General features: G+C 42.8%; 1 protein-coding gene across 2 annotated transcripts in view; it reads left to right on the forward strand.

Moving 5' to 3' along the window:
- LOC115728424 (tropinone reductase 1-like) overlaps window positions 1-8,825 on the forward strand; it is a 32,192-nt gene extending 23,367 nt beyond the window's left edge. Inside the window, exons 2-5 of one of the 2 annotated variants that reach the window (XM_030658756.2) lie at window positions 6,936-7,143; window positions 7,694-7,910; window positions 7,982-8,088; window positions 8,369-8,825. In XM_030658756.2, the coding sequence (XP_030514616.1) occupies window positions 6,936-7,143; window positions 7,694-7,910; window positions 7,982-8,088; window positions 8,369-8,539 (703 nt within the window). In that variant the 3' untranslated portion in view covers window positions 8,540-8,825. The remainder of the gene's footprint in view (window positions 1-6,935; window positions 7,144-7,693; window positions 7,911-7,981; window positions 8,089-8,368) is intronic. The other variant, XM_030658757.2, reaches the window with a different exon arrangement.
- Window positions 8,826-10,139: the final 1,314 nt, after the last annotated feature.

Consider the following 10,139-nt stretch of genomic DNA (forward strand, 5'->3'; position numbering starts at 1 on the left):
CGTTGCTATCCCCCTCTCGTTGACAAATGAGAAAGATAAAGTGGTGTGGACGGGGACTACAACAGGTGGGTGTACAGTAAAGAGCGAGAATAACCAAACCGGGGTAATCGAAGATAAACCAGACATACATCAGCCATCACCCTCTCATCGAACACCTCGCTCTCTGTGGTGCAAAATCTGGCAGCGTAAGACCCCACCCAAACTAAAAAGAGAAAGAAAGTCCCAACAGTTCGCAGCAATTTTACCTTCGAATTGGGTACCGCCGGTGTGTGGGTCTCTGCAGCTCAACGCCGATGGCTCTTTCCGTGAAGAATCAAACTCCGGCGCCATCGCTGGTGTATGTCGGGACTCAACGGGTAAGCTGATCGGGGGATTTGCTCGGGCGGTGAAAACTAGGACAGCTCTTCAAGCCGAAACCCTCGACTCGCTGCAAGGTCTTCGGTATGCTTTGTCTCAGCCTGATCATAAATGGGTAGTTGAATCTGACAGCCTATCTTTAGTTCAACAAGTACTTGGTGCTGAGCAACCAACGTCAAAGAGTGCAGCAGTTTATTGACTTTTTTACCCAACCTTGGCTTAGTCCCCTGCTCTAGATTGTCTCATTTTTTTTTTTTGGGAACACATAGATTGTCGCATTTTAGGCGGTTGAATTTCGCACCTTTGACTTTTGAAGCTGGTTGACCTTCAGCATCATCAACAACCGGCTACCCACGGAATATTATTTTACACTTTACAGTTACCTAAATTGACCACAATTTCGTCGTTTCATGTCTGGACTCATTCACAGGTTTTTTTAACCTTGCTTTGCGAATAAACATTCTGATGCGGCGTTCAGCGAAGATAACAAGCAAATCTTTGGTTAAGAGAGGAATCTCAAAAAGTTTGATAATAAAGATAATAATATTCCCGCCAAAACGTCAAAAACACACCTTTTATAGGGTGTTAACCCTAATCCTAACCCCAGTAGGATTCTAAACATCAAAATTCAAAATTACATAACTGCCATTAATAGTAAAATAAATCCCGAAAATACTAAAAAAAATAGGAAAACCCATCTAGACAATCTCGAATCGCTAAAATCCATCATTAGTCACAGTTAAAGGCGGTGAATATTGATTAGTACGCCGTTTCGCTTTAGCCGACCGAATTTGAGTCCCCATCCGATGTCGTCGACCCGATCCACTGGTTCTTGGCATATCACCGTTTCATCTTTCTATTGAATTTCTGCCTGTCCAATAGATCCAAAAACGCACTACTAATACATTTCGCATCATTCTGCTCCACTTGAGAAAAACTCGACCTCGAGTTAGAATTAGAATCCGGATACATTGGTTCGGTGGACTCATGAAACGGCGACAAATCAGCAACATTGAAAGTGTTGGATATGCCTATGCTTTGTGAAAGGTCTATAACATAAGTATTATCGTTGATTTTCTTGCCGACAGTGTAAGACCAGTACTTCTTCCGCCGTAGTTTGCTATAAGATCCAATCGGTAACTGCTCCTTACGAAAAAATACCATGACCTAATCACCTACACCAAACACCCGCTTTCGTCCGTGTTTATCTGCAGCTGCCTTATATTTATTATTAGCTTCCTCCAAATTCTGTTTGACTTCATGATGCACCTTTACAACTTGTTTAGCCATATGATCCGTTGCGACACTCTTGTTTACTTGCTTAGGCAATTGAACCAAATCTAGAGTATGCTGAGGCGCCTTTGTATACACAACAGAAAAAGGCGATCCGCTAGTAGAGCGATGGACCGCATTATTATAAGCAAACTCCGCTCGAGATAAAGCAATATACCATTGCTTCGGCTTGTCTCCACAGATGCTTCGAATCAAGTTGCTCAGAGGTCTATTGACCACCTCTGTCCGTCCATTAGTCTATGGGTGTGTTGTGCTAATAAAATTCAAAAAAGAGTCAAACAGCTTCCACAAAGTCCTCCAAAAATGCCCTAGAAATTTGTTATCTCTATCCGAAGTAATAGATTTAGGCACTCCATGCAAGCGAACCACTTCCTTGAAAAATAATCTCGCCACACTTCTTGCATCGGACGTTTTTCTACAAGGAATGAAGTGTGCCATCTTGGAAAATTTGTCTACCACAACAAAAATAGAATCCACACCTCTTTGGGTTTGTGGCAAACCAAGAACAAAATCCATAGACAGATCTTCCCATATATTGTCGGGAACAGGTAAAGGCATGTACAGGCTTATATTCTTAGATTGCCCCTTAGCGATCTGACAAAAATAACATTTTTGCACATACCGCTGATGTCTCGTACGCAATCGGGGCCAATAAAATAGCTCCCTAATCGCAGCAATAGTTTTGTCGCGTCCCAAATGTGTAGCTAAACCACCATCATGTAAGTCACGAATTACCTTCTCTCGTAATGATGTTCGAGGAAGGCAAAGGTGATTGCCACACATCAAATACCCATCCCGCACATAAAATTCTTACACGAGTTGACCAGCAGTACATGACTCCCAAATCTACCCAAAGTCATCATCATCGACATAACAGTCTTTCAGTTGCTCGAACCCCAAAATGTCTTGGCTCAACGTAATCAACAAGCCGGTTCTCCCGCTCAACGCATCGCCTACTACATTCTGCACAACCGACTTATGCTGTAATTTGAAAGGAAACTTTTGCAAAAATTGACACCATTGTGCATGCGTATCTTTACTAATCCTCTTCTGACTATTCGGATACTTCAAAGCTTCATGATCGGAATAAAGCACCAATTCTTTCCCAATCAAATAATGCTCCCAAGTCTTTAAACCCCTTATGACAGAATAAAATTCTTTATCATAAATACTCCATTTTTGCCTCGCATCACTAAGCTTCTCACGGAAATAGCAAATTGGTTTGCGCTCCCGAGATAAAACAGCTCCTATGCCCACTCCACTAGCATCACAGTCCACTTCAAACAGTTTATCAAAATCGGGTAAGGCAAGAACAGGTGCAATACATAATTTTTCTTTTAGTATAGCAAAACCGTTCTCTCGCTTCTTCCCCCATACAAACCGACCTTTCTTCATACACTATGTAATTGAGACTGCAATAGTACTGAAATTCTTAATAAATTGCTTATAAAAGGTAGCCAACCCATGAAAACTCCTAACTTCAGAAATCATTTTAGGAGTTGGTCACTCTCTTATTGCTCTTATTTTCGCCTCATCCACCTCTATTCCCTCAGCGGTGATAATAAATCCCAAGAATAGCAACTTATTAGTCAAAAAACTGCACTTCTTAAGATTTACATACAGCTTATTAATCTGCAAAGCTATCAAAACCTCCCTCAAGTGCATCAAGTGATCTTCCTCGGTCGTGTTATAAATCAGGATATCATCAAAATAAACTACGACAAACTTGCCAATAAAAGATTTCGGAACCTGATTCATAAGCTTCATAAAAGTGCTTGGAGCATTAGAAAGCCCGAATGGCATCACCAACCACTCGTACAACCTCTCTTTTGTCTTGAAAGTTGTCTTCTACTCATCTCTAGGTCGAATACGAATTTGATGATACCCGTTCTTCAAATCCAGCTTCGAAAATCACATAGCTCCATGCAACCTATCTAGCATGCCATCCAATATCGGAATTGGAAACTTGTAACTCACAGTTATCTTGTTGATGGCCGTGCTATCTACGCACATCCTCCAACTCCCATCTTTCTTAGGAGTTAACAAAGCGGGAACATCACATGGGCTCATACTATTCTGAATATGCCCCTTCCACGGCAACTCCTCCACCTTCTCCTTTAGAATCTCACTCTCTTTCGGACTCATCCCGTAATGCGGTAGATTAGGCAGACTAGCACCAGGAATTAAGTTTATATGGTGTTGACTATTGCGCATAGGAGGCAACTCGTCTAGAATCTCTTCGGGCATCAGCTCACTAAATTCCTTCAATAAAGGCCTAACTGTTTCAGGTTGCTCCTCCACTTGTAGTTCGGCCTCTGTCTCAATTGCCTGTTTCACTATCAAAACATGAATTTGCCTGGTCTCCTTAATTTCGGACTCAAATTTCCTTGTAAGTGTAAGGAAATTACTGCCGGTAACCTGTTTGCTTTTGTTCTTCAAGGGCAGTAATGTATACTTCACTCCATCCATCACGAGATTATACCGATTGCTCCTCCCCGAATGCCGAGCATCTACATCAAATTGCCACGGCCTCTCAAACAACACGTGACATACATCAATGCCTACCACATCACAATACAACTCATCATGATATTTTCCAATGGATAATGGAATTTTAGGGAAAAGTGCACTAGAAGTGCCATAACTTGTGTACGGCGTTCACTTGAGTGTCATAACTTTCAAAAATCGTTCACTTGAGTGCTACGTCGAAGCAAAATCGTTCACTTGAGTGCTACAAGAACTTTTCCGCGCGTGCCACGTCGCCTTTCCGCCGTGCTACAGTAACTTTCTGGTATACCACATCAACATTCCGGCGTGCTACAGTAACTTTTTCGGTGTGTTACAAGAACTTTTCCAGCTGCCAAATCAGCTTTTCCGGCGTCCACGTCAACATGGCACTCAAGTGAACGATTTTTGAAAGTTATGGCACTTAAGTGAACGTTTTGAAAGTTATGGCACTCAAGTGAACGCTGTACAAAAGTTATTGCACTTCTAGTGTACTTTTCCTGGAATTTTACATCGCTCGCTCACCCGAATGCTTTTTGCTCCAGATTTAATCCATCCTAACGTATATGAGTTAGGATACTTCTCTACAGATATTCCCAGCTTCTTCACTACCTCCTTCCCAATAATGTGCTCCACGCTCCCACTATCAATGACCATAGCAAATATCTTTCCCAAAATGGTGCATCCGGTTTGGAATAATTGATGGCGCCGCGAATCATCCTCCTGTTTTGGGGCTAACATCATCCCGCGCACCACACAATTTACTTCCTCCTCTTCGTCATCCTAAAAACCTTCTTCGTCACCATCCGGTTCACAACAATATCTATCTTCCTCTTCTTCTCTCGCTACCACATTGATTGTCTTTCTCTGAGGGCATTCATTAGATCTGTGCCCTGACCGATTACATCTGTAACACTTTATCGCCCTTGGTTTAGCATAAGGGTTAGGGTTCGCAGTTGTCTATGCTTGCATTCCCTTATCCCTCGGCTCGTTCATAGGGCGCTTTTCCGCCGCCTTATCTTCTTGACTATGCCCCGGGTTATAGCGGTTGTTGAAACTACCCTTTTCTATCGAACTATTCGAATCGCTACCTCGATAATTTTCGTAGCCTCTTTTTCCCCTCTCTTGCTGCATCAATTCTGCTTTCATCGCCATGTTTTTTGCTTCGGATAAATTTCGCAAGAATTGCACTCCAATTTTATCTCATGTGAAGGGCTTAAACCCATCGAGATATCCGGCCACATGTTGCCCCTCCGTCTCCGGCAGATTATTCCGCTCCTCCAATCTCATAAATTCCGTCGTATACTCATGAACAGTCCGATTGCCCCGCTGGCAATGTTGGTATTGCTGGAACAATATCTGCTCATAATCGGGAGGAAGGAACTCCTACTTCAGATGCCTCCTCATCCTCTGCCAAGTTCAAACCCTTTCTTTTCCTTCTCACTCTCTCCTATTATGCAATCTCTGCCACCATGCGCACGCACCCCCTTCAATCTACGGGCTACTAATCGCACCCGTTTCTCATTAGGGGTCTCCATATAATCGAAGAATTTATCAATATCTGCAATCCAATCCAGAAAATCTTCTATCCCTAAACCTCCATTAAAATAAGGTATATCGACTTTTAGTTTAAAGTTGTTACCTTCACGATTGTCGTAGCATCATCTGCCATCTCTTCTATCACATTTGTCGTAACGTCCCCTTCGAAGTCCTCCATAGTGATTTCTGTTTGCATAATTAGCACGTTCTTCATCCGAGAATTCGTTCTCCTCTTGTTCCAAACTCTCTAAATATAGAGGGTTATTCTGCCTGTGGACAAGAACGTGCCTATCGACAGGGTCACCGTGAGCAAAATCTGCACCCGGCCTTCTGCCATGCTACCGATTCCAGTTCACATCAACGCCGAGACCTTCGAATTGATCTGCTATCTCGTCAAATCGCTCTTCGAAACGACGAAGGGTTTTGATCAAATCGTTGATCCATGCGTTCCATTAAACGCTGCTCCAAACGTTGCAGCCCGTCGTCCCTAAGGATTGAGGCTCCAGTCTCCCGAGCATCGTCACGAAGACCACCGCCGGTCGCCATAGGCTATGATACCACCCGACGCGGCATTCAGCGAAGATAACAAGTAAATCTTTGCTTAAGAGATGAATCTCAAAAAGTTTGATAATAAAGATAATAATGTTCCCGCCAAAACGTCAAAAACACACCTTTTATAGGGTGTTAACCCTAATCCTAACCATAGTAGGATTCTAAACATCAAAATCTAAAATTACATAACTGCCATTAATAGTAAAATAAATCCCGAAAATACTAAAAAAAAAAGGAAAACCCATCTAGACAATCCCGAATCGCTAAAATCCATCGTTAGTCACAGCCAAAGGCGGTGAATATTGTTCAGGATGCCATTTCGCTTTAGCCGATCGAATTTGAGCCCGATCCATGTCATCGACCTGATTCGCCGGTTCTTGGCACATCACCATTTCGCCTTTCGATTGGATTTCTGCCTGTCCAATCGATCCAGAAATGCACTGCTAATACATTCCGCATCACATTCACATTTCTTAACCCGAGAATCATTTGGCCCTCTGTATAAAGATCACCAAAGGGAAACGAAAACTCGGGGGGAGCAATCATGGAAAGTGGAAGGTGGTCACTGAAAGGCAAGACCGCTTTGGTCACTGGGGGAACCAGAGGGATTGGGGTCAGTCTCGGTTTTCACTTTCAATCTGTCTTGGCCAATTTCAATTCAAGTCTTGATCAATCTGTCTGTGGATCAGGTATGCGATCGTAGAAGAGCTGGCGGGGCTCAGCGCGAGCGTTCACCTGTGTTCTCGCAACGAGAAAGAGCTCAACGAGCGAGTGGCAGAGTGGCGGGGTAAAGGGCTTCGAGTGAGCAGCCCGGTTTGCAACGTCAGTAGCATTACCCAAAACGAAGAGCTGATTAAGAATGTCTCCTCTGTTTTTTATGGAAAACTGAACATTCTGGTTAGTAACACTCAATAATCATCGTCTAGGAGTTGCTATGGAAGCAACTTTTGTCTCGATCCATCTCTTGTTTAAAGTCTAGCAAGAACTAGAATTCTTTATTTCGAGTGGTTTGTGGTTTTGGCTATACAAGATAGATGGACAATTTTGCAAAATTCTCGTTTAATATCTACTGCTTTGATAGTGTCCTGTACTTGGCAACTGATCTCCTGTTCAAGTAACATCAGTGATCTCATGAAAAGCATTCATAAACATAGGAAATTACATAACTAGTCAGGCACCACTAGTCGCATTCGTACTATTTTATGGCACTGAATCCACCTGAAAGAAAAGGGTTCCAGATGTAGTAGATTAATCAGAGATTATAGTGAAAAGTCCTATAGCTGTCTCAAATCCGTTCTCCAGATTGACATTGTTTTAGCTGTGCTGAATCAATGGTGGACAATGGATGTTCGACATTTGATTCGATATTCTGCGACTACTGCCCTCATTCAATATTCTCGTTGTCTTGTTCCCCAGCTCGGTTTTGATGCTGGTCCTGTTAATGCAGGTGAACAATGCGGCGGCGCTTGTTATTAAGAAAGCACTAGATCACACACCGGAGGACTGCTCCTACATGTTGAAAGCCAACCTCGAGTCCCCTTACCATCTGTGCCAACTCGCACATCCGCTCCTGAAAGCTTCAGGAGATGGCAACATTGTGTTTATCTCCGCAGTTGCTGGTCTAGTATCTCTACCTGCACTCTCAATGTACTCTGCTTCCAAAGGTAAGATGATGCTTTTGTCCAGGCTCCACTGTACTCTGCACAAAGCTCATGAAATCATGTCGCTATTCCAGGTGCTGTCAATCAGCTAACAAAGAACTTGGCATGTGAATGGGCCAAACACAATATCCGGGTCAACACCATCGCTCCGTGGGGCGTGAAAACCTCCGTCGCACACCCTGTACAAGCTTTCCTGTTCTCTCTATCTGGATTTCATGTGTGCTTTACAATGACCCTGCAAATTTGTTTATCTTAAGCTGCTGAGATATAAATCATACTCTCGACATATCGGCCTAGTGAGACAAAATATAGGAAACTGATTAATACTGAAGCAGGCACAGAGATGAGAAGCATGATATATTATATAACGCCTTCTTAGACACCCAGTTACCCAAAACAGAGATCATAGGATCATGGACTGATGCATCAACTTTACTATCATTGAACATTTTACCATTCAGGAGCCGGAAATGAGAGACAAGTTCATGGAGCTGATTTTGCGAACGCCTATCCGTCGGTTGGGAGAGCCTAACGAGATCTCGTCCGTGGCGGCATTTCTCTGCTTTCCTGCAGCTTCATATGTCACAGGGCAGGTCATTACTGTGGATGGTGGTTATACAGCGGGCTCCTAAGCCAAGTCGCACAATCTTCTCCGTTCCTAAGTCAACTACCTCTCAATTCAATGGACTCTATTTTGTAGCTGAAAACTATGGATGGCCAAGATGCAGTTGAACAAAACCTCAAGGTTACAGTCAATAAATTGTTCAACTTTCTTTTAGGTCTACATCGGAGACATGCGTCATATTGATTGCTGAACTTATCTGAGCTTTCACGCGTTGTTTTAAGCACCATGTTGGTCTCTGGCGAACATGACTTCGCCTCGTGAATCTTTCCAATAAAGTTTGGTGATTTTGCAAATCGATCCTGGATTTCTTGCGTAATCATGAATTCTTGATTGGCTTATTACCTTAGGCACAAGTCAATGGCCTGAAGAAAATAGAAGTTGGTGTCTTTCCATCTAATGCATACACAACAGCGACTTCGACATTTGCTTTATGTGATTACAGCACATTGACCCTTTATCTTGCCGTATGATCTTGCAAGCCAAACATATTATCTTAAGATTGTTTTCTAGATATAACCCAAGTTTCGGGAGGCTAGTATCAAACATTCTCATTAGATCTCAAGTTGACTCTAACTATTTACATATTGGAAAGAGATCCTCCATTCAATTTACGCTCACGTTAGGTGCCTCAATGATCTTAACCATTGATTTCTGTAAAAATTATTAATTTTGAAAATTATTGTCCAATATACTAATGGATGAAATTCATTGAGAATCAAAGAAAACACTTTTCAATACAGAAAATATTTGTTCATTAGTGAAACGTTTAATCCATGAAAATCCAAGCTATGCGTATTGTGAAACGTTTAATAAAAATATTTTTTGTGAAATCAAAAACCCTAAATTTGTACTCTTTTGAGACACATAAACGGTTTGTGGTGGTTGCGTTAAACAAATCCAATTGTGGCATTATTAATGTTATTTAAGGACAAGTGGCACTAAAATGACGCCACACAAGCTCCACGAAAGATTAACAAAAAAAAACTAGGAAAAAGAAAATTTGAACCAGAGGAGAGAGACAGATTGCACTTGGTGACAAAACTGTTGTTCCCGCTTCATCGGCTATAGCCATTGATCTCACCATTGATCTCACTATCCATCAAAGATGTCAAGACCTTAGATTTGACGAATCATTCTTCATTCGAGATCAAGGTCAGCCGTCACGCCACTGGTGTTGCTTTGTCATCAAAGCAAGGTTCTGGACCGGTACACTATCTATGAGTGGAGTGTTGCTACAATAAACCCCGGAGTCCGAGGTGCTCTAGTAATTTGCAGCTGCATTTTCGAGGCATTAAGTAGACGGGGATCTGAAAGAGTTGTGTTGAAATTAGTGAATAGGGTAACAAATGTTGGAGTTGGCGAATACTTCGGGGACCCTTCTTTCTCACACCGGGTACGCCCACGTGAGCTTAGGGAAACTGAAGTGTTACCCAACATCATGTGACCCCTGCGCGCGGGATGCGGGGGTTCGAGGGCAGCGCCTCCCGACGGGGGTTCCGCTGCCCCGCTCGCCGGTCAGCGGGCGGTGGTTCGGGGGCAACGCCCTCGAAACCTCGACGGGTTTGGGTTTTTATTTAAGCTGGCCCGTATGGTTGGAATTAAGAGGT

The sequence above is a fragment of the Rhodamnia argentea genome, chromosome 7 (assembly GCF_020921035.1).
Source record: "Rhodamnia argentea isolate NSW1041297 chromosome 7, ASM2092103v1, whole genome shotgun sequence".
Lineage (NCBI taxonomy): Eukaryota > Viridiplantae > Streptophyta > Magnoliopsida > Myrtales > Myrtaceae > Rhodamnia > Rhodamnia argentea.